We start from the raw sequence: 25,708 nt of genomic DNA on the forward strand, positions 1-25,708 counted from the left end.
AATATTGTACTCAGTAGAGGAGACAGCATCTTGACTGTCTGCCTTGTCGCCATGTTTGTGTATATTTCGATCTTCTAGAAGAATAGCGCCTTCGAGTGGTGGGTATGGAGCCTGTGTGGAGGGACCGCATCTGCACACGGACACTGTTGAAAGTGTGTGTGTGCGCGCGCGTGTGTTTGTTTGTGAGTGTGTAGTCTAGATAGTGTTGATAAATGTAGGCTAATTCTTCCTTTTTAATTTGTGAGGACAAAAATTAAGGGCTCAGACAAAGGCTTCAGATTTTTTTTTACTCTAAAAAGGTGGCGGCAATTATGTAGATGGTCTTCACGTGTTTATGGTTTGAAGCAGAACGTTGTTAACGGTCAAAGGTTCTAGAACACCTGGGGCATCTGCACTAGCATAAAGATCAAGGACGTTGCATCGCCGAACGATTGAGCTAATACCGTAGATCGGTACCACAGCAAATAGGTGGACTATTCTTTTTACAAATAGCCTAGGCTACTGCCTCCCAGATAGCAAGCGGATCTGGGCCATATACAGGCCAGATCTGGCACTTGTGGCTTAGTTCCGGCCCATATATGGCCCAGATCTGCTTGCTATCTGGGCTACTACAGTTGATTTGAAGTGGTTACAGATTACGGACCATCTGAGCGGATAGGATTGTTGGCTAGCCTTTAGCTAACACCTGCCTGTTTAACGTGAAGTCAGACACTGTCAGCTATTAGCCTAGTCTACCTGTTTGGTGTTTCAACTGCAGGTCGCTATAGTCTAGGCCTACAGGGAGGAGAATGGACAAACCAGGCCAGGCCAAGCCTGGCTTATGTGCGTGGCTGGCTTGTTTCTGTTCAGGATTGGTCATGCCATTGAAATAGCTGTGAGTTGAAATTACATGAAATAATGTCTGATACATTCAGATAGAAGGTAGGTCTTGTCACCTGGACACATCAGTTCCAATGCTTCAAATGCTAATCCAGCCCAATAAGAGCGGGATAGCCAATAGTTAGCTCATGAGCTCACAACAACTAGCAGCAGCTTCCATAACATTAATGGTAGCAGTCAGTGGCTAACGCAGTTACACTGATGATTCCTGTAATGTTAGCTATTTTGCTGAAATTGCTTCAACTTCTGTTTCTGGACAAAGGTAAGGGATAAACCCAGATAACACAGGACTAGCGAACTTACAGCGGGTCCCCGATGGACGAGTTGACGGACCTCCGGCGGAATATAACACAAGGCTAGCGGACCTACAGCGGGTCCCTGATGGACGAGCTGGCGGACCTCCGGCCGAATCCGCTGGCAGGTTCCTGGCGATTTTCATATTGAATGGCAAGCGGACCTCAGGCGGATTATTAGCGTCAGGGACAGTGGTCTCCTGCTATTTCTCCACCACCATTCCACCGGTAGTTTATTGTCTATATCCTAGGCCCATTGGCCCTAGGCTTATGGATTTCTATTGCACTGACAACTGTGCAAATAGCAACAACATCGATCCAACAATAATGTGAAAAATAAGTGTTTGTGGCACTGGCATGCACACACACAAACACACATTTTGTGACATACTTCTATACAGCAATGCTACAGAAAAAGGCATTCACAGTCAATCTGCCGGCTGGTAACAGCTTCTTTCTAAACATACAACCTCATCTGCAGCACAATACAACCCAGGATGTAGCCTATGTTAAAACGCGAAAGCAAAACCAACAAGCTAAACAATATATTAGCATTACCATCTACAAGTAGCGGCAAAAGTTGAATAACAAGGGAATGACTGGCACATTGCTCAGCTTGTATATAGCCTACGTAGATACTAGCTACGTCCAGCTAGTGCGAGACAAACAATACATCCATGGAGACAAACACACAATACACCGCACCAACATTTCCAAAGAAACTATAGGGTCCATAATAGGACATCCTCGGATGTCCATGAAAGGAAATTCGAATCTCATTCTTTGTGCAAGCGCAAAATAAGCATTTGTGACCAATACAATTATTTTATTGCAAAGATATATAAAGCAAAACCTTCGTTGGGCCACTTTTTACCCATATTGTGCATTAAAGGGCACAAGGTATTGTAAAGACAATACCTAGGTGCCATTGGTGGCAGAGACTTGGCGGACACAGTCCGACGGGTGCTGTCAGCTGTTGCCACACATGCGGTGTGGAGCGCCTACAGTGTGCACGGGAAGAAGCCACTTAAGAGTATGACACTCTTCAATGTTCTAACACGTAAGAAATGGTTCATATTTTTAATATTTTTTAATAGATCGTCTTTGTTCCATGACCGATGTGAATTGAAACCATTACCTTTCTTGATAACTTAAAGGTGCAGTTATGGTCTCTATGCCGAAGGCTACAATGGCGGAAGTGGCCGCCCAGCTGCAGGAGACATTAAAACATGCCCCTGCTAAATGCAGAAGGGTAAGTGATGTCTTTTTTTTTTGGTTTCTCCTACCCAGTGACACTGCATGGTTCCAAAGATTGTGTACCACTTTTTTGTGCATGTGTAACCCTGGATAATTATTGTATTTCATTATTTGGTAGTGTTGTCTATCATTGATTATTTACTACATTTGTATTTTCATTATTTTGTGAGTTTGTATTTTATTATTTTGGATAGAGTTACATCCACACTTATTCCCCTTCTGGATATGTTAGTTCCTACAGTAGAGAGCCCCCCCTGGGGACTTGAATTGGGGGTACACACCTGTTAGGCGGGGGAGAAGAACGTGTTCTCAGGTCTGAGCGTTTTGGATATGTTGTAGGACTGCCGTATCTGCCGTATCCATTAATAAAGGACTGGGTGTTTAACCGTAACCATTTGTAGCCCTGTATAATTCCCTTCAACGCCCCAGGAGACTCGGAGAGTAAGCTACTCGATTTTTAGGGCTACAGACTGGTGACAGCGGGTTTTTCTTTTTTTCCCCTTCCCGCTGAAAGTTCTTTTCGGAGTTTCTAGCCGAGGCAGTGGACTATGATGGCTTATTTTTCAATTCGCCAAGAAGCTAAGTGGTGAGTGGACTTGGCAAATACCCCTGGAATTGATCAATTCTGTAGGGGGAAAGGACATTCTAGTACCAGTTGCTTCTTTATAGTTGGACAATAGCCAAGCTAGCAGGCATATATCAAAGTGCGAAGCTGAAAACATGTCAGACGAGGACGGATCAGAGGAAGACGCTGCAGTGCAACGTCAAGACAACGTGACTTCATCTACAAGAGTGATTCACTACCGAATTGAACTCCCTCCATGCTTTCACGGAGACGGCAAAGATAAAGAGAGTTTTTATAAGGACTTTTATAAGGAGGAAAAAGAATTATAAGGACTGTGTCGCCAAACTGAATGACGTTTTTGGAAGGAAGGAATTTTTGCTACACTTCCAGACTTTTGTCAATGCTAGACAGCGGATGCCTAAAGAGCCTTTGGAAGTGTACGCGGCTGAGGTCTCGAGACTTGTTCTGGAGGCATTTCCAGATTATGGTGAGCCAGCCATAGCCATGGAAAGGTTCAGACGCTTCATAGCCGGTCTTGACCCAGTTCTCCAGTCAAAGTGCCATGAGCATGGGGCCACAAGCCTAGAAGAAGCCCTGGTCATTGCATGTCAATGTGAACGTGCGCAAGAAGCTCTCAGGATTGGCCCTCCATATCATGTGAGCCACATGACACCTATGCCGGGCACGTCTGCTACCTCGTCCCAAGGTGGCCAGCTCTCAGCGATGGTGTCCACAAAGACTCTTTCCAACTCAGATAAGTCGTCTGAACTCATGTCTGCCGTCAAACAGCTGACATCTGATGTTAAAGCTCTCAGACTGGAAGTGAGTCAGTTGAAGGGACAGCGTGATCCTGCTCCAAGTGGTCATCAAGATGATTTCCCCAGACAGAGACATTCCTCACCTGATTGGTCCAGATCGCAGCGTGGTAGAGACATGCGTGGCCCCTCTCCACATTCATCTCCAGAGAGGCGTGCACACACTCCCAGGTCTCACCAGTATCGCTCCTCGTCTCATGCTGTTTCCTCCGGCCGCAATCACTCACCTGACTACCGTGGACGGCACTACTCACCGTCACCGTCATCATCTCCTCGTCGACCGGAGGGGTACTACTCCCCCACCCACCGGGATCACTACCGTCGCCAGAGTCCGGACCACCGACGCTATGACAGCCCTTCCTACCGTCATCCAGATCATCGAGAAGCGCCCCGTCACACCAGCATGCCTGCATCCAGCAGATCACACAGCCCTGGTTCTTCACGAGAGTGGCCGCCTCATCACGTCAGCTTCCACGATGAGGAGGGAAACGACTGGTAGCAGGTACTGAGGGCCAAGTGTCTGCTGCTTCTGAGAACAGGCCCAAACGACATACTGAACTAGTAACTACTGACACTCCTGTATCCTATGTATTTGCTGTCATTGAGAATACTGCAGTCCAAGCTTTCCTAGACACCGGCTCAGGAATTTCATTGATAAGTGAAACATTAAGAATGTCAATCCCTTCCCTCATGAACAAGCCCATTCAAAAGTCTTACCTCCTAGCAAAGTCAGTCACTGGTGAATATCTTGACACTCTTGGTATGCTTACCATTACCATTAGACTTGGGGAGGAAGTCTTTAGCCATGATGTCCATGTAGTTAGGAATGCTACTCAGTCATTTATCCTAGGTTGGGATTTTCTCAACAAACATCATGCTGTAATCGACCTAAGAGAGAAGCATCTGAAACTTTGGAACTGGACTGTCCCCCTGTTATGTTTACAGCACACTGCCCCACTGAAATGTAGCGCTGTGACATTAGCACCCATTCATGTCCCTGCCATGTTACTGATGAACATTGTGGCCAAAGTTCAGTCCCCTGTGGGTGAGCCAGAGCTCACATGCAACTACACTGGTCTCCTGGAGCCTGAAACCCAAACTGTGCCCGGTCTTCTTGTAGCACGCACAGTGACCCCTGTAAAGAAAGGTCTAGTTTATATTCGTGTCATGAATCCCACAAATGCTGATTGTCATGTGCCATGTCACACTAGGCTAGGAGAGGTTCATTCGTTAGTCAGTCAGAAAGGTGAGGAGTTCTCTATGGTGGAGCCTACAGTAGCTCAAGTGCAGACACAGAGGGGGCCTCAGTCACTACCTAAGGTGGATTTAAATCTGTCAGCACTGGACAGTGAACAACGACAACAGTTAGAAACTCTGATTTGCCAGTATTCTGATGTGTTCAGTGCCCATGACCAGGATTATGGCCATACTGATGTAGTCAAGCATAGCATTCGTACAGAAGATGCTCAGCCTATCAAACAACGTGCTTACCGAACATCGCCCCGCATGCGAGCTGAACTAGACAGGCAAGTTGAACAGCTCCTTTCTCAAGACCTCATTGAAGAAAGTTGTAGCCCATGGTCATCCCCTGTCGTTTTAGTTAAAAAGAAAGACAACAGTTACAGATTTTGCGTGGACTTTAGGAAACTGAATGCAGTCACTGTCAAGGATTCATACCCCTTGCCACGCCCAGCAGAGGCATTGGATAGCTTGTCGGGTGCATGTTGGTTCAGTACAATGGATTTATCATGTGGATATTGGCAGGTTGAGCTTGATCCACAGGACAGGGAGAAAACCGCATTCAGTACCGGTAGTGCCTTATACCAGTTCACTGTGATGCCGATGGGTTTGACAAACGCCCCACCTACTTTCCAGCGGCTTATGGAGTTGGTGCTCCGTGGTCTCCATTGGAAAGAGTGTCTGATCTACCTCAATGATGTGCTAGTGTTTAGCCGGACTTTCACTGAACATGTCAAGAGCCTTGAGGAAGTTTTCAGCCGTTTCCGTTCTGCGGGTCTTAAGCTTAAACCTAGTAAATGTCACATCGCTCACAGCCAGGTGTCTTTCCTAGGTCATGTGATATCTCGCCAAGGTCTTCAGCCCGACCTGAAGAATCTGGACAAGGTCCGGAACTGGCCAGTTCCCAGGACTACCACTGAAGTGAGAGCCTTTGTGGGTCTGTGCTCCTACTATAGGAGGTTCATTAGGAACTTCTCTGCTCTTGCCTCTCCCCTCCATGGTCTCACACACAAAGGTGCAGTTTTCAAATGGTCCATGGAATGCGAGGATGCTTTCCAGTCACTGAAGCACGCCCTCACCAATCCTCCTATCGTGGCTCATCCGGTTTTCACGCAGCCGTTCCTGTTATACACAGATGCCTCACAAGATTGCATCGGCTCAGTGCTTTCCCAGATTCACAACAAGAAGGAACGTGTCATAGCATACGCCAGTCACACTCTCACCCCCTCAGAGAGAAAATGGTCCACCCACGACCGTGAGTTGTGGGCTGTGGTATGGTCAGTGCGACACTTCAAACATTTTCTGAGTGGAACCTCATTCAGCATCATCACTGACCATAAGCCTCTGCTGAGTCTGAAGAAGGCCTCTGTTGACAATGATTGTTAAAGAATTTCAACTCATCACCATGTGTTCACGCCAAGATAGGGTTTCTGTTTATCTTACTCTATTGATGTTCCTGTTTCCTCTGTTTAATTGTTTTACAATGTTTGTGGGAATCACACCTTAACTAAGTTCTCACTGCCATCTGTGTCTGCCAGAGCAGCTGGTCAAACCATGTCACGACACTGTCCCCTTAAAAGGGCTCCGCCTCCTCTTGGACGGGGCTCTCTGACTTGAATCCACTTCCTGTTGTGAGAGACCGCTTGCAAACGTATTTAGAATAAAGCTCTTGTCTTTGTTTTAACCAGCTGAATCGACCACTCGCGTGCTCTTATTCTTAATCCAAGTATATTAAGAAAATAATCATCCACAATATGGCGACGGGTCTGTTGACCGAATTGTAGTCCGAATTGCGGTTCTGGGACAACTCAGTTTTTTTCGCGTGCTCCGGAGGCGAAGCGTGGACCCGCGACAAGTTTTCACTTGTGGACTCAAACTTCGAGCAGTTGGCGTAAGTCTGCCGGCTGGTTTTCTCGATGCCCTTCGCCTCTGCAGCTCGCTAAAGGGACTGGTACGTTGAGAATCTAAATCGTGGTGGTATATTGTGTTTTTCAGCTGAAGACATTGACCATAGTTTTATTCGCACCGGTTATGTGATTCTGTGTTCTGCACTACATTTGTTTTGTTCTGCATTATACAAGGAGGTTACGTAGGCTGTTGGCCGCATGACTGTTTACGAAAACCGGCAGGTTTTCAGGTGTTTCTGTTACCTCGACTAAGCCTGGTTCTGTGTCGTGGGGTTGCGCGACTCAACGTGGTTTTTTTTTTATTTACTCCGGTTGTGAGGGCACAACAACGGGGATGGCTGTGATAGTTCGAGAGGTTATTTGACGCCCCGGGTGATTTTGCTAAGTGAGCTAAGTTGTTTCATTTTGTTTGTCTTGTCTTGGGATTTCAGATCCTGGGTTTTTGTTTAGTGTTAAACTTCTGTACATGCTACGGTTTGGTTTTGCATTTAACTGTCTGTTGTGCTGGCTTTGTTTTGTGTTCAGTGTTGGGGTTATTTTGGTATTTCTACGGCACTCTTGTGCTCATCCTTTGTTCTTTTAATTCTGCTCCAAGCTACGTATCTTGTATTTCTGTTAGCTTTGGTTTTTGTGCTATTGGTTCACTGATTAGCTTCTCTGTGCTAGCTAATTCGTCCACGTGGGTGGTTCCACATGTTGGTTAGCCCACGTGCTTAGCTAACTTTGTGCGCACGTGGTTGACTTCCTGTTTTGCTGCTTGTGAAAAAAAAAGAGAGGTCCTGTTTTTCCTCAAACATTTTGAGGATCCACCATTTTGGTTTCTGAAGTCTGCCATTTTGGGAAAAAAAAAAAAAAGTAACAGGAAAAAAAAAAAAAAAAAAAAAAAAAAACCCTCTCAACACAGCAGTTATTGTTTTTTTTACTGTAATTTTGATATTTGTTTGTATTTGTAAAATGGGAAGTACTGCTAGTGCACCAAAACGGGAACCTTTAATGGGGGCTGCCAAGATAGTGGCATTAAAGTATGATCCGAGTGTGTGTGAGCAAATTACTTTATGGGCTAAAAATAGTGATTTTCCTGACTCTGGTACACTGTCTGTTAAGTTGCTAGGGAAAGTTAAGAGACAGCTTAAGGAGTTTCAATTAACTAAGCTAGGTAGGAAGTCAGAGAATGCCATTAACTGGTCTCACTTTCTTGCTTGGGAGACAGCTGCAAATGACTCAATTGATAGAGCTGAAACTGCCCGCAACAAAAGGGAGGCTAGGAAGAACTCTGTCACTGCTAAAGCTGTTTATGTTAAGAAATTAATTCCTCCTTCAGACAACGACGACCTTTTAGAACCGGGTCGTTTATATCCTGATCCAAATGCGGCCATCCCTATTCCAAACCCTCAGGCTCAGCAGGGCATCGTCCCTCCTCTAGCCCATGTGCTGCCCCCCCCTCTTGTGCTGCCCCCCCCTCCTCTAGTCCCGACACTTCAGCCAACTTCAATGGTTCACCACACCCCCCCTGCTCCTGCATTGTCACGGTTTACGACCCCTATTGCTGGTCCGTCATCTGTCCCCTCTCAAGTTTCACATCTCCCCTCTCCCTCATCTTTAGCTGGATCTCCTTTTGGAGCTCACTCCCAAACTCCTTGGTTGTTTCAGATGTCACCCCCTCCAGGTTATTATTCTCATAACAGTACTCCGGCAGGGACTTCTTTTAGTGATGTTCACAGTCAGTCTAAATTGGCTATTTCCTTCCCTGGAACTTCCCTTTCTACTGGCTCATCCCCTTCATTGACTGACTCTATGACTCCTGATGACACCTCAGCCAAAGTCTCACCTCCTTTATTGACTCCCCCTGATACTACTCCTCCCCCTGCTCTTGATATTTCTCCCCCTGCTCTTGAAACATTAGAGGGCCTTCCACATTATAATCTTAGGTCTACTGGTCAGGTTCAGGAACAACAACTCTCTTCTGCATTAGGCAAGCTGATATTGCCAATGATTAGATGCATTAATCCTGTACCTCAACCACCTCTGGGCCAACCAGGTCACGCCATATGGAGCCCTTTTTCTGATGTCTACAGACCTTTCCGTTGTGATGAGCTGCGGGAGCTGGCTTCCTCATTACCAGATCCTGCTAAGGACATTGACAGCTTTGAGAGAGATGTGAATGCTGCCGTTCAGATGTACAGACCGCACTCTGAGGAACTTGAGGCTGTAATGAGGCTTGCGCTACGTCTCAAATGGGCTGATATAAGGGGAAATTTTGATGATAAATTGACTTTTGATGATCCTGGATTTGCACCTCAGGTGATACACCTGCTGCAGAGAATCAGGCTCCGGTTCCCTCCGCAAACTAACTGGGACCTGATCTCCTCCTGTAAACAGAAGCTGAATGAATCTTTCGATGATTTTTATGAACGCCTGGAGAAAACTTTTTCTCTCCACTCGGGCATGAATAAGCATGCCAATGACTACAATACTGTTTTGAAACAACAATTAATGAACAATGTTCTCCCTGCCCTTAGTGACCAAGTCAGGACTTCGTGTGTAAACTGGGAAACACAACCGCTAGTACAGGTCGTGGGTGTGTTCAGATTTGCCGAACGTTTCACTCTGCTAAAGGAGCAAAGGGAGGCTGCTGAAAAGAAGGACTCTGACGTGAAGCTGCAGGCTGCACAGGTTAGGTACTTCAACTCCAATGCTCGCACAGAGCCACAGCAGAGAGATGGACAGCGTCAACAATCAAGGGAGAATAGAGGGAATCGGGGTAATTCACAACAAAACAGCAGGTTTAACAGTTCAGATGATCGTTGCTATTACTGCAACCGCAGAGGACATTTCCAGAGGACATGTAGAGAATACGCTAAACAGCAAAAGTCTTCTCCTAACCAATGGGGATCTGCACCCCCTCCGGGAGTCTCTGTCAGTTCTCCGCAGGGAAATGGTTTCTGACTAGATGTAGGACAGGTAGGGAAAGCTAGGGAAAGTGAGTGTGTACATGAGGAGAGAATCATTCATATTCATCAATACCTTAATCTGCATACCAAACCATCTGATAATCCAACTGTAACTATGACTGTTAATGGGGAAAGATTGTTTTTTTTGGCTGACACAGGTGCTCATTCTTCTGTAATTAGTACTGCTAGCGTGACACAGCGTCCTCAAGTGACTGAGGAGCTGGCTAAAACTGTTGGTGCTGCAGGCATTGTGAAAAATGAAAGAGTGACTGTTCCATTGAAAGTGGAAGTAGATGATTGTCAGCTAACACACCAGTTCATTTTGAGTGAATGTTGTCCAGTGAATCTTTGTGGGCGTGACTTGTTATGTAAGCTAGGTTTCCAGATGACCTGCTCCTCAGAAGGTGTCACCATACTCAGATCATCAACAATGACACCTCCGGAGGTGACAACCATGTACAACGACGCGCCTACTGATTGGTCTTATAATTGGTATGTTGATTGTAACACTCATACATCACAACATTTGGAAAAGTTGTTTTCAAAAGTACGGACATGTTATAGCTACGATGCTCCGCTCAGCCCTCATGATAACTTGCTCTGTACCGCATCAACATCTTTTTTAAGCCAAGACATGGGTTTGAGGACACTTGGATGTTGCCTCAAGTTGATGAAACATTGATGTGTAATGTGTTGTATGTTGGACCGGATCATGCAGTTCTTTCTGTCGACCTTAACGGTACACAGAAACAGCTGTATGATGGTCATTCTGTGCCTCATGTGTCTCTTGCTGTTTCTGAGTTTGTTAATAGGAGGGATGCTGATGCGTGGCTGATGGACATAATGACAATAACGGACTGGGTCGGAAATCCTCATCAAATGAGGTATTCCGCCAAGACGGGGGTAAGAGCATTTCCTTACACCTGGGCTATTCCAGTCACTAGGGGAATCCAAGGATCATGTTTCTTCCAGACACAATCTGATGACTTATCTGAAGATTTATCTGTGTTACAAGGACTTCCAAATTCATTATGGGCAAAGGACAAATTTGATATAGGGAAAATTCGAAACGTGAATCCTGTTGTGGTTACCCCTAAAAGTTCATTCCGACCAAAGCGCGCTCAGTACCCGCTCCCTCTAGAGGCTATAGAAGGTATTGCAGAGGTACATGCATCTTTGTTAGAGCGTGGAGCCATTTCTGAGGTTGACAGCTCTCCTGTCAATTCTCCAATCCTCCCTGTGCGCAAAGCCTCAGGAGAATGGCGTTTTGTTCAAGATTTGCGTTGTGTTAATGAAGCTGTCATTGCTAGGACTCCTCTTTGTCCTAATCCGGTAACCCTCCTTGCCTCCATTCCTTCATCAGCTACTTTCTTTAGTGTTATTGATCTCAGTAATGCATTTTTTTCTGTACCTGTACACCCTGATAGCAGACATTGGTTTGCTTTCCAGTTCAAGAACAAAACATATGTGTGGAATGTTATGCCTCAAGGATTTGTTGATAGTCCTTCTATCTACAATGCAGAGCTCGCGCGCAGCTTAGAAGGGTTTATTCCACCACAGAATAGCATCATTGTCCAGTATATGGATGATTTGCTTGTTGCTAGCTCAGACAAGGAGTCATGTGTCAAAGACACAAACGCATTGTTGTTTTATTTAGCAGAGAATGGCCATAAGGTTTCCAAACACAAAATCCAGCTGGTGCGTGAACAGGTTACATACCTAGGTCACGTTATTTCTAAAAATGGAAAATCTTTAGGTAGCAGCCGTGTGGAGGCTATCCTTGCTCTGCCCATGCCTACAACCAAAAAACAAATGATGTCTCTGTTAGGAACTGCAAACTATTGCCGGGCCTGGGTCCCGGATTTCGCTGAGCTCACACAACCCTTGTCCGATCTGGCCCACGGACGCAACCTTTCTCCCTCTGACCGAATCACCTGGACTGACGAAGCACGACTGACTCTAACGGCCCTTAAACAGAGGCTGTCTACAGCCCCTTGTTTAGGTCTCCCTGACTATGAAAAGCCTTTCCACCTTTTCACAAATGAAAAGGATGGTTATATGTCCGCCGTTTTAACCCAAAAGCATGGGGACCGGTACAGACCGGTTGCATACTACTCTAAAAGGCTTGATAGTGTAGTTAGAGGGTTAATCCCATGTCTAAGATCAGTGGCGGCGGCCACTGAAGCAGTATTGGGATGTGTCGACGTGGTAGCCATGCGACCACTAATCGTGAATGTTCCACATGCTGTCTCTGCTTTACTTTTACAGGCAAAGACCTCACACCTGCATCCAGCGAGACTGTTACACTATCAGAATGTGTTACTAACCATGTCTAATGTTACTCTCCAGAGATGTACTGTCCTGAATCCAGCGACACTGTTGCCAACACCAGATGACGGAGATCCACATGATTGTGTGGCTGTTATTGACTTAGTCAGTAAGCCACGCCCTGACCTCACTGATGTTCCTTTGTCTAACCCTGATTTTGAACTCTTTGTGGATGGTTCTGCCCAGCGATCACAAGCTGGTGAGCCTGTTGTTGCCTATGCGGTTACTACTGCTGTTACAGTGCTGGAATCAGCCAGACTTCCTAACCATCTCTCTGCACAGGCTGCTGAATTATTTGCGCTCACCAGGGCATGTATTTTAGCCAAGGGTAAGTCTGCTACTATCCACACTGACAGTGCATATGCGTTTAGCACAGTCCATGATTTTGCGATGCTATGGAGGAATCGTGGGTTCCTTACCTCAAGTGGTAAACCCATTGCTCATAATACTTTGATTAACCATTTATTGCAAGCAATGTTGTTGCCATCCAGTTTAGCAGTATGCAAATGTAAAGCTCATGCTAGAACCTCGGATCCTGTGTCCATAGGTAATACGGCTGCTGACTCAGCTGCTAAAGCGGCGGCACTCTCCTCTTGCGCTCCTGTGTTGTCTATGCTCTCTCTCTCATCTGTGGATTCACAGGTCTCTCCTCCCATGTCTCTGAACGACATTGCCGACCTACAGGAATCTGCTCCTCCTGATGAGAAGAAGAAGTGGAAAACCAAATGCACATTCAATGATGAAAGCAGGTTATGGCTAGGACCTAATAACAAACCAGTCTTACCTCGTTCTTGTTTCCAGTATGCGTTCAAACTAGCGCATGGTCCTGATCATATTTCAAAATTAGGAGTTGTGGATGATGTGCACAGGTATTGGTATGCGCCAGGGTTCACTGTGTTTGCAGAGCAGAGTTGTGCCAAATGCATCATCTGTATGCAAAACAACATTGGGAAAGGTATCAAAATGAAAATGTCAGCTCACCCGAGACCAGATTCTCCGTGGGAACATGTGATGATGGATTTTATTGAACTTACACCATGCGAAGGGTATAAATATTGCCTTGTCTTAACTGATGTTTTTTCTAAATGGACTGAAGTTTTCCCTTGCAGGCATGCCTCAGCAATCGCTGTGGCCAGGAGTCTCCTCCGAGAGATAATCCCCAGATGGGGATTGCCTTTGAAACTTTCCTCTGATAGAGGAAGCCATTTTGTGAATAATGTGATTAATGAGATTTGTAAGAGTTTGCAAATTAACCTCCGAACGCGCTGCAGTTACCATGCTGCATCAGCTGGGATTGTAGAAAGAGCTAACCAGACATTGAAGGTTAAGCTCACCAAACTGATGGCAGAGACAAATCTGTCATGGATGAAAATTTTACCTTTAGCTTTGATGTTCATGAGGGGCCGTCCCCACCAAACTACGGGGCTCTCCCCCTATGAAATCATTTCTGGTAGACCTATGAGAATGTTTAACAAACCTTTTCCCCAGAACAAGCTGACTCTGATGTCCTGTGAACAAGACATGGTACAGTATTGTCTGGCACTCAACAACATACTAAAAGATCTCTTCAACAGAGTGAAGGCGACCATCCCGGATGCCAGAGAGGGTTTCTTGCATCACCTCCAGCCAGGCCAATGGGTGGTGATCCGGGACCTGAAACGGAAGGCGTGGAATAGTGCTCGTTGGCTGGGCCCGTACCAGATCTTGCTGACAACCCAGACGGCCATCAAAGTAGCTGAGAGGACGTCTTGGGTACACGCCACCCACTGCAGGCTGGTTCCAAACCAAGACGAGGCCAGCCGGCCAAAAGATTCCAACAACCAAGATGCATTACCCGGTGTCACCACCAGGGCGAAAGCTCACTCTCTGGTCTCCTCATCTGAGGAATCAGACCAAGGATAACACACCCTATCTTTTCCTCATTGCTGTCATGATGAAAACTTTGACCCCTGCCCCAGCAACGCCCAATCATAATCCAACCACACTCCCCCTCACACGCCTACTCGCACCCCCCTTGAAAGAGAACTCGGACCAGTTCTCTCCTGAAACTGAAACCATTGAACGAAGGAAAAGACAAGAACACACTCCAGTATTCATTTGTCCCGTTGAGCGTTGCACTCCACTTGACTGTTGGGTCTATACGATAAACGAAGATGGATGGAAGATGCTGCATACTGCTTATGTGAGATTTGAAAGTAACAAACGATTCCCAGGTTCTACTATTGTAACTGTGACTGAAGTTAATGTAGAGAAAGACTCTCCTTATTGGTGTGTTTTAGCTAAAGATGTTATGCGAGTATCAAGAACAAAGAATTATGGAGTTGACATTTGTAGATCTGTTCCAGATTATCCTCAAGGTACTGTGTTTAACTGCTCTATGCACCTAACCAAATCAGCTAAGTCAATTGGACAGGAAAAGAAGCATCCTAATGAAGCTATTAGTATAGTTAGAGACTTTGCACATAGAATGAACTACGCTAACTGTTGGATTTGTCAAAATGTACCTCTTAGTACTGCTGCGCCCATATTCTATCCAATTCCTTTAACCCAAGCAGAATGGTCACACTATGACTGGCAGGGTTTAGCTACTCATGTTTTCTCTGCTCCTGGACAATCCTCTGCTTGTCATTTTCATGTAGGATTAGATAGACTAGGTAACTCCTATACAGGGATTGAAGAGGTTATTCTAAGCAAATTGACACTAGAGGTTAATGAGAATCATAGACCTTCTAATTTCTCCCGCCTTATTCTGTTCAAGGTTACACACTTTTCTGAAATAGCTGGACAGGGATTGGTTCACAAAATTCAAGTTATATTAGTCCAAATAGACAATCATGCACCGAGTACTAGGTTAGCTTGCACAGCTGTATCTACTACAGTTAATTGGCGAAATTCAATTACCATTTCTGGATTAAAATGTCAAATTATCGATTGCATCATTAAAGCACAAACAAAATTGCATCCTCAAGAAATGGAACATCAAAATCAAGTCGACCAATTCAAAGTAGTACCTCTTCAACAGGTTACAGCCTGTATTGATCTTTTCAGATACAACACACAAGTTAGGACACAGATTAATGATCTAGGCACTAGCTCCTGCGTTGCTCCTATCTACGAATTCTTATATCCAGGTTCAGCGATAGGCCTTCCAAAAGGTGTCTTTTTAGTCTGTGGCGATACAGCTTATGCAACCCTAAATAGCAACAGTGTAGGAAGATGCTATCTTGCTCATTTAATTCCCATGATTAGGAAGGTGGATCACGCTGAAATGCAGGTAATTCATCATCAATCAAATTATAGACATCGTCGTGCTATATCGCCCTTTCAGTTTATTTTTGGTGTATTTTTCCCAAACTATGGCATGTATAACACCCAAACTGAACTCATGACTCTCTCCGCTGTCTTGGCGGATCACTTGAATGCATCGGACAGAGTAATTTCAGCCTTAGCTAAGGAGGTGAATGAAATGAAGAAAGTTGTGCTACAAAATAGGTTTGCCTTAGATATAATTCTTGCTAGTAAAGGAGGAACATGCGCGATTGTAGGGTCAGAATGTTGTTCGTTCATCTCAGATCCAAATGCCACATTAACAGAGTTCCATGAATCAAACATGAAAGGTATTCAGATCTTAAAGACTGTCCATGGGTTTAATGCTTGGGGAATTTTCGATAATGCTTTTTCAAGTTCTGGAAATATTCTCAGATCTCTAGGTATCATTTTTATGATTATTATTTTGATTATTATTATTATTGGCATTGTTCTTAAGTGTATTGGAAAGTGTTTGAATACTGTTACAGAGATACCCATTACTGCATTAATGTTCAAAGGAGAAGTTGAATTAGACCTTCATTCAACTCAAGAACTTAGTCAAGTCTGTGCCATTGGAAATAAGGATTTTGAATTGTTTTGAAACTTGAAGTTAAGTTTTTTTTTCCTCTCAAAAGAAAGGTTTTTTTTTCCACTCATGAATATATGAAATCTGTATTAGATTAGTATCATGTTATCTTTTTACCTTGCTTATGATGATATTTTATAATTTGATTCCACATGGTTGATTCTTTCATTTATATTGTTGTGGATGTTTTACCCACAAGATTGGGGAATTGTTAAAGAATTTCAACTCATCACCATGTGTTCACGCCAAGATAGGGTTTCTGTTTATCTTACTCTATTGATGTTCCTGTTTCCTCTGTTTAATTGTTTTACAATGTTTGTGGGAATCACACCTTAACTAAGTTCTCACTGCCATCTGTGTCTGCCAGAGCAGCTGGTCAAACCATGTCACGACACTGTCCCCTTAAAAGGGCTCCGCCTCCTCTTGGACGGGGCTCTCTGACTTGAATCCACTTCCTGTTGTGAGAGACCGCTTGCAAACGTATTTAGAATAAAGCTCTTGTCTTTGCTTTAACCAGCTGAATCGACCACTCGCGTGCTCTTATTCTTAATCCAAGTATATTAAGAAAATAATCATCCACATGATCCAACCGGTAGAAGAACACGCTGGATACTTGAACTGGATGTCTTTGACTTCATGATCGTTCACCGGGAGGGCAAGCGACATGAAAATGCAGATTCCATGTCTAGACGACCCAGCTCTCCTGAGCAACGCATGGAAGCAGTGCAGTGTGTCAGGGCCAGTTCAGAGCCGCCAGCAACAGCGCCCCCTCCTGTTCAAAGGCAAGGCATCGAGAGCACCTCAGTCCCAGATACCAGCCCCACATTGTCCATTAATCTAGTGGAACTTGAGGCCCAACAACAGGCTGATTTCTGTCTGGGTACAGTCAGGTTATGGAAAGAGGAAGGCAACAGGCCTCCTCTTGGAAAACTCAAACGTTCTCCTGCCACTTTAAAGAAACTCTGGCATGATTTCCCTAAATTGTCCATTGTGAATGGTATATTGTGTCGTAGAGTTAAACAGTCGGCTCACTCCGCACATACTTACCAAGTAGTCCTGCCTGACGCTCTCATTCCCACAGCTCTGAAGAGTCTACATGGAGAACAGTTTAGTGGCCATTTAGGTGCAGAGCGCACTTTGCTTAGAGCTAGGCAAATCTGTTATTGGCCTTTCATGTCCCGTGACATTCACAAATTCTGTGCGGAGTGCTTACCATGTCAATCACGCAGTTCTCCGAATCCTCAGGAATGAGCTCCATTGCAGTCCATTCACTCAGTCAGACCATTCCAGAAGTTTGCGGCCGACATTACAGAGTTACCTGTTACTTTACAAGGGAATAGGTATGTTTTAGTGGTCGTGGACTATTTCACCCGCTTCGTCAATCTCTACCCTCTACCTGATCAGCGAGCCACTACGGTCGCACAGCGCATCTTTGAACATTACATCCGGCAACACGGCATTCCTGAATCCATCCATACTGACCAGGGTAGACAGTTCGAGTCTGACTTGATCAAACAGCTGTGCACCTTACTTGGCATCGAAAAGACGCGCACCTCGCCGTATCACGCACAATCGGATGGCATGGTCGAAAGACTGAACAGAACCTTGAAGGACCAACTTGCGAAGTACATGTATCAGAGTGGTGGTGAATGGGACAAATACCTGCCTCAAGTGGAACTAGCCTACAACTCCAGTATCCACTCCAGTACCGGGTTCTCGCCCTTCTTCCTGGCTCATGGGAGAGAGCCCAACTTACCAGTAGACATCCTCCTGAACTGTGGTCCTGCTATAACATGCTCTACACCAGGCACGCCGGCAGCTTATGCCAGTGACCTGAGCACGCGTCTGTCTCATGCTTTCAAGGAAGCTGCTGCACAGTCCACTGCATCTAAACTGTACCAGAAGCACCAGTATGACAAAAAGATGGTGTTTCATCCACACAAGGAAGGTGATCTGGTGCTCCTGGATGATCCAGCTCAAAGACAGAACAAGCTTGCCCCCAGATGGAAAGGACCGTTTAAGATTCTGAGGAGGATGGACAAGGACGATAGTCCAGGTGTGACGTATGAGATCACAGACCCAAGCAGGGCTCAGTCACGAAAGTGGGTTGTTCACCACAATCGCCTGAAGACGTACAAAGGCTCACTATCTGACTTACCTGCCGACTCTCCCCAGTCACTGGCGCAGGTTGATCGTAATAGCGCTGAAGCCCCTAGCTTACTTCCCCTCACTGCATTATCAGGAGCTTTGCCCTGTTGCCCTCCAACCCCCCCTTACGTGCCTACCAGGACTGGGAGACAGCCTACTCCTGCCCACGGGATTGCACATCCACACCTGGCTGCCCAACCTCAGCCTTTGCCGGAGCCTGTCTCTAATCCCGGTCCTTGCCCCTCTCTGTCCCCGGGATTTTCTGATTGTGCCGAGGTGCCCCCCCCTGCCCCTGTGCTGTCTAGAGCTACCCGGGGTGGTCGTGTGGTGAGGACACCCTCCAGGTTCAGGGATTTTGTTACTTAATGGGTGATAACTGTCTGGACTGTTCATATGTCCTCCACATTACGGGTCTGTTTTTCCCATACATGCCTTTTCTGTATTTTCATGATACATTTTCTTCATTCAGTTTTGCTCATGTTTATGGGGTTTAGGTGGTGATGGTGTTTGTGGTCAATTAGAGTTATGTTATATGTTTGTTTCCTGCGTACTGCACTACCTGGATCATTAACCTTGTTTCAGTCTTGTGTATTTATTTATTTTCTCTGTGGCTTTGAGTACAACTCTCTACAACTAATGGTTCCTGAAACGAGGACGTTTCTTTTTGTAGCCGGGGAAGACTGTAACCCTAGATAATTATTGTATTTCATTATTTGGTAGTGTTGTCTATCATTGATTATTTAGTACATTTGTATTTTTATTATTTTGTGAGTTTGTATTTTATTATTTTGGATAGAGTTACATCCACACTTATTCCCCTTCTGGATATGTTAGTTCCTACAGTAGAGAGACCCCCTGGGGACTTGTATTGGGGGTACACACCTGTTAGACGGGGAGAAGAACGTGTTCTCAGGTCTGAGCGTTTTGGCTATGTTGTAGGACTGCCGTATCTGCCGTATCCATTAATAAAGGACTGGGTGTTTAACCGTAACCATTTGTAGCCCTGTATAATTCCCTTCAACGCCCCAGGAGACTCGGAGAGTAAGCTACTCGATTTTTAGGGCTACATTACCATGGATCGGTATTGGGATTGATCAAGGGCGAATGTGAAATAGCAGCCACGAACTCAGCGGGTTATCCGAGATGCGGTAGCAGCGGCCAAAGCTCCTGCTGGCGGGGAGTGAAGCTCTTCAACTCGCCGGTCACTGGCTCCCTGGAGGAATTTAGCCTGGCTGCAATAACGAACGGAATGAATACCATCTACTAGCAAACAAAACATGTTCAGTTATATTTAACCTGTTAAAACTAAGATGCCTGGATGAAAAAATTCTCCAATGGATATAATTGACAAAAACAGGTTAATATGCAAGCCGGTTTTCATTGCTAAATCAAAGCGGGGAGAGCCGAGAACATGCGTCTATATTTCACATAAAGGTGAACTTTTTCTTGGACGCGCGTCGGACAGAAAAGCACAACTGCGCAAGTACAAAAGTCACCGGAAATAGCCAAATGACTACAAATCTAGCCAAGATGGCGCGGTTCAATAGGCCTTCACTTTAGATTTCGAATCCTGGGGGCTTGATAAATCCTGACTACGAAATGCCTGAATTCATACTTCTAGCAGCCTCTAAATCTCCACCAGGTGGCGACAGAACATCAGACACCGATAAGGATATGAACCCGTTTGATATCTCAAATCCTTTCATGAAACTTGATCTAACATTATTGAATAGGTTACAGCCATGTGCTCCTCTACCTGGGAATTGTGAGATATCTGGTTGATTCTGTGTGATGTACACCTACTCCATGGCCACACACAGTTTTCTCAGGCAGCTTGTGGTCAGTCTGTGTTGTGTGTATCTGGAGTCAAGCAACCAGTCAGGTACTATCCTCCTAGACATCCATGCCATCTCCATGGTTACTGAGAAACAGCAGCATAGAGCTGGTCCATCAGGGACAGCAGCACTAAAAGGTGAGTTTCCCTGGGGGTATGGTTTACTTACTGTATTGCTTACTTACCCTCTTAATGCCTACTAGCATATGAGGCAGAAACAACAATAAGCATTGCTGCGTGTTTGGCTGACATCTCGGAGTGGATGGCGACACACCTTGAAGCTCAACCTGACTGTTCTTCCCGGGGGAAGGTAGCCTAGGCATCGAGACCTGTCCATCACCATTTTAATGATTGACGATACCGTGGTGACGCCAACTTGGACAGCGAGGAATCAGGGGTGTGATCCTGGATGATCAACTGTGGTTCTATTAATACATCCATGGTAACAATGGTTCAGATCAAAAAGTTGACAAAACTAGCACTTTTGAGAAAGTCTGATAATTGTTCTACCACCGTTTTGGTCATACAATGGATGTGGGTGGGCACCGTGAAAAATCTTTCAAAAACATGTTAAACTCTCGATTTCAAAGACAAGAAGCTCGCGTTAGCCTAGCTTTACCGTTAGCCTAGAAAGTGAAGCTTTTACCCATCTACCTGCAGAGAACACAAAACGGGCAGCATAAAGTTATCTTCTCAAGTCGGATCTGAGTGTCAGTTGGAGGTCTCCCACTCACCCTGCTAAATCAGTTAGCTAGCTGGCTAGCAAATAGTTCGTAAGTTTTAGCTGTAACGTTATTTGTTACATTACCATTAGCTAAAACAGCAGAGCAGATACTGATACATACAGCAACTAAATGTATCCAAACTTGAGCTGTCTGGCCGCACATGTAAACGATTTTTGGAAATCAGAAATTCTGACTTTAAACTCAGAAGCTTAAAAAATAATAAACTCAGTTGTTGGCCCTAATGCTCTTCCGTAGGCTTTCGCCTCCTCCAGAGCGAATATCCCAAAATCCAGACCATACCGGGCCAATTAGGGACTGCGTTTTAACTGCTGTCCCGCCCCCACAGTGGAAAGCAGCCCCTGATTGGTTCGTGTCCCTGCCGCTCGCTAAACAAACATGGCGGCTCCAGAAGCAAAGAGTGGTAACGTTAACGTTAGAAGAATAAACACAGCTATAAGTGCAGTTATTGCAGAAATAGACTTAACCACAACACTTAAACAAGAACAAGAGTATGCACTAGTGGAGTTTATCGGTGGAAAATACGTTTTTGCCGTTCTTCCGACTGGATTTGGCAAAAGTTTACTGAACGCTTATTGGCTGAAGGTGTTTGTCTGTCAAGGCAAGTAGCCCCGCCCACATAATCGCTCTCTATGGGGCGAAGGCCAGACCGATATTGCGGAGCGAAGCCTCGCTAGATCGGGATGGTCATCCATGGGATGGTCATACTAGGCTAGCTTGAACCGTCACTGGAATATCCGGTCTGTGACATGGGTGTTCGCACTATGACGTAACATACACGTAGCAACGGCAGGGTATATAAAGCATTGACAAGTGGACAAGTGTCAGTGCTGTGGTGTTTGCAGTCTGAACATGTTGTCAAAGACATGGCTTTGACGAATTAAGAATATGTTATATAGTGAGACTAAGAATACTTTTAGAAGCCGAGAGAGGGTGATAATTCAACCACAGTTAGTCGGTGATGTGCCAACAAGCCTGTTCCAGGGCCTTGATGCAACACGGCTCTGCTTGGGACTTCTGTTTGTGCTCTCCCTGGTCGTGATAGTAAATTGGATACTAGATCTGTGGAGAAAGCATCAAGGATACACGGAGGTTAGTAATCAAAGTTTCATTGTAATTTAATAATTCACAATTCAAACGATTCCAGATGTTGTTCTGTCTTTGTGAAGCCTGTATAACCTCACCAGCCATCTTGTCTTTTCTTTCTAAATTAGGATGGAATCTGTTTAAACATTGATCGGTAAGTTTATTATGTTTTTTTTTCAGTGCATCCAAAACAATGTTTGTGTGTGAGTGAGAGAGAGAGAGAGAGATATGTGTGTGTGTGTGTGTTATGTGTATAATGAGTGGCTTAATATGATGCATTTCGATTATATATTATTAGGGCTGTCAAATGATTAAAAAATTACTGTAATTAATTACATTATCTGTAATTAATTAATCACAGTTAATCACAAATTGATCCTATGTCATTTTTGTTGCTGGCAGAAGCCCCCAAATGAAGATATTTCAACAGACCTTTCCGTTCATTTTTGTGTATTAATTTTGTATAATTATTTAATCTAATTAACATGTTAAATTGACAGCCCTAATATTTAAATCTATCGAAGTAATCAAGTCATCTTAGTTTGTATTTCATTCTCTCAAAAGGGAACGGTGTGACATTGATGTGACCACATGCGACAAGTGCTTCGGCCGTGTGGAAGCGCTGCTGGAGATGGACAGCCGATCTGAAGGCAGCTCACACTCCAGCAGCTCACACTATCATCCCTGTGACCCGGGGGACGACTGTGAAGACGACATGGTCTCTGCCAGGTCTCGGTTCAGTCGAGGGAACAGCCCCATGGCGTCTGGTGGTGTCGGCGAGTCGTCCTCTAAACGTCAGGTCGGGTCAAAGGGAAAACCTGAGAAGAACGCTCCACCGTCACCTGAGGCTGACTGCAAGCTTGGTAGGAGGCTCTTTCGCAAGAAGTGGGAAGGAGTTTTTCATGGAAAGGCCGATTCCTGCTCAAACTGTCTAGTGCAGAAGGCGGCTGAAACAGACCCTTCTTCCAAACCACCACGACGACACGACCGCGCCCCGATAACATCGACCCACCTCTCCACCGCCGTGTCATCTAGTGGTGTCGGCGCATCTGCCTCTGCGCACAAGGGTGAACGTCCAAAGGGACAATCTGAGATGAAGGTTCGCCCACAATCGCCTGACTCCCAGTGGAAGCAGGACCTGGAGCTGGCAATCCGTCGGAGGCGCTTTCGCGATCACTGGGAAAGAGTATTTCCAGGAAAGGCCACTACTACCTCGGACTGTCTGATGCAGAGGGCGGCTGGCACAGCCCTTTTTTCCAAACCACCACGGGGAAACGGCCCCGCCTCGATAAAGTCTACCCACCTGTCCACCGGCATGACGTCTAGTGGTGTCCGCACATCTGCCTCTACTCACAAGAGTGAAGGTTCAAAGGGAAAATCTGAGATGAAGGTTCCACAATCGCCTGACGACCAGTGGAAGCAGGACCTGAAGCTGGCTCTCCATCGGAGGCGCTTTCGCGATCAGTGGGAAGGAGTCTTTCCTGGAAAGGCCGCTTCCAGCTCGGATTCTCTTTTGAAGATGGCAGCACCATCTGCCAAACCACCATCCTCAAGTGACCGGGACCAGCCAGCCCTCTCTGACAGACAGGTGGGGCCAACGTTTGAGCCCCTCAGGAACGGTCTGAGGAGCCAGACTCCAGTTCCACCCAACCCTAGCCACGGAAGAGACACAAGACATAACAAATAACCCCTCGATTACCAATCCACCAACACCGATTTAGCCACCCACTCACCTATCTACCTTCCTACCTACCAACCTCATGTCGAGGCCACGGTGACAACTCAGGCTCTTGAGATGACAACTTACCACATATCGCGGTCCAGCATCTTCAGTTCATCAGCACTGTAGCCAGTGTCCCTCTTCAGCATGTCCACATATGTCATCATCCAATACCACAGGTGATTTTTGTGTTTGCTCAATGTGGGCTTGTTGTTACATGTATGTTTTGGATGTTCATTTAATTTGAGAATAAAGTCTGTGAACATTCTCGGCCTGTGTTTGGGTCTCCGTTGTATCCTGACGCGCTAATAAGAACCGCTCCCACGGCTGTGCTCAGTGAACTGAACTGAGTGAAAAAAAGATTTAGAGTTAGGGCTAGATAGGTCAAGGTCAATGTCAACTTTATTTATATAGCACATTTAAAATCAACCGAAGTTGCACCAAAGTGCTTTACAGTATAAATAAAATAAAAAGACAATACATACAAACAATGCACCATTTAAAAACAACACAGTCAAACAAGGGCCAGGGATGTATGGCTTAACTAGCCTTAGAAAGCCAGTGAAAACAGGTGAGTCTTTAGCTGTGATTTAAACATGTCTAGGGTCTGGGCGGACCAAATTTGTGGCGGCAGGCTGTTCCACAGCTTCGGGGTGGTGGTCGCAGGCTTGGGGGTGGTGGTCTCAGGCTTGGGGGTGGTGGTCTCAGGCTTGGGTGTAGTGGGAGCACTGGGGGGTCTGTAGCAGGGGTGGGTATGGGCTTCTGGTTAGCTGGAGATGTGGGGCATTCCAGTCTAACTGGAGACCCTTGCCCCTGCATGAGCAGGATCCAACCTGAGGAGACAAATTAACACTTCAGAAAGAGGAATGATAACAGGCAACTGATGAGTGAGTGGTCAACAGGGGGTAGTTCTTGGAGTGTACATCTGGTCAGCATTATACATCAGCTTTTAAAACCAAATCACTGCAATTGTACAATTGTGCATGACAAGCCAGCTAAACGGATATTTAATTAGCCTGACACTCAGACTGAATTGCCATTTCGTTTCACTTCATTATTGAGTCTGAACAAGTTTCCATTGCAGACGTTTTCCGAGATAGGCGTAGCCAAAGGGAGGGGGGGTTACACAGCTCACGAATAGTCAGGCTCAGTCTTCTTACTCAACCAGCTCACGAAAACCATGAAAGAATTAGCAGTGTTATATTTGCCAGATGTAGCCTAGTCAGAGATGAGCTACTACAAATTTGATCGAGTCTATTGAAATATTAATGCCAATTTACATAAGTTAGTAACTGGGTGGAACGTCGAAATAAGACGGTGGTCTGACAACACAAATTAGTTTAACACTCAACTCCAATAGTGACCATGAAAATTCAGGGGAGCCTCCACAGGGTCATATCAGCTTCGAACAAAAGTTGATAGCTGAGATTTAGGTCTATAAATCCTGACTACGAAACGCCTGAATTCATACTTCTAGCAGCCTCTAAATCTCCACCAGGTGGCGACAGAACATCAGACACCGATAAGGATATGAACCCGTTTGATATCTCAAATCCTTTCATGAAACTTGATCTAACATTATTGAATAGGTTACAGCCATGTGCTCCTCTACCTGGGAATTGTGAGATATCTGGTTGATTCTGTGTGATGTACACCTAATCCATGGCCACACACTGTTTTCTCAGGCAGCTTGTGGTTAGTCTAGGTTGTGTGTATCTGGAGTCAAGCAACCAGTCAGGTACTATCCTCCTAGACAACCATGCCATCTCCATGGTTACTGAGAAACAGCAGCATAGAGCTGGTCCATCAGGGACAGCAGCACTAAAAGGTGAGTTTCCCTGGGGGTATGGTTTACTTACTGTATTGCTTACTTACCCTCTTAATGCCTACTAGCATATGAGGCAGAAACAACAATAAGCATTGCTGCGTGTTTGGCTGACATCTCGGAGTGGATGGCGACACACCTTGAAGCTCAACCTGACTGTTCTTCCCGGGGGAAGGTAGCCTAGGCATCGAGACCTGTCCATCACCATTTTACTGACTGACGA

The 25,708-nt window shown here is 45.5% G+C and overlaps 2 protein-coding genes across 2 annotated transcripts in view; one reads left to right on the plus strand and one right to left on the minus strand.

Annotated features, from left to right (window-relative positions):
- The window catches only part of sorl1 (sortilin-related receptor, L(DLR class) A repeats containing), a 45,552-nt gene extending 45,496 nt beyond the window's left edge, over positions 1-56 (minus strand). The window contains exon 1 of the mRNA XM_084441684.1: positions 1-56. This exon is cut by the window's left edge and continues 256 nt beyond it. Within this exon, the coding sequence (XP_084297810.1) occupies positions 1-53 (53 nt within the window). The 5' untranslated portion in view covers positions 54-56.
- Positions 57-3,669: 3,613 nt separating this feature from the next.
- Positions 3,670-25,708, plus strand: part of LOC311325383 (uncharacterized protein) — a gene marked incomplete at its 5' end in the record, with an annotated part of 34,215 nt that continues 12,176 nt past the window's right edge. The window contains 2 exons of the mRNA XM_084458074.1: positions 3,670-3,816; positions 22,542-22,739. Coding sequence (XP_084314200.1) covers positions 3,670-3,816; positions 22,542-22,739 — 345 coding nt within the window. The remainder of the gene's footprint in view (positions 3,817-22,541; positions 22,740-25,708) is intronic.

The sequence above is a fragment of the Borostomias antarcticus genome (assembly GCF_949987555.1).
Source record: "Borostomias antarcticus genome assembly, chromosome: 1".
NCBI lineage: Eukaryota > Metazoa > Chordata > Actinopteri > Stomiiformes > Stomiidae > Borostomias > Borostomias antarcticus.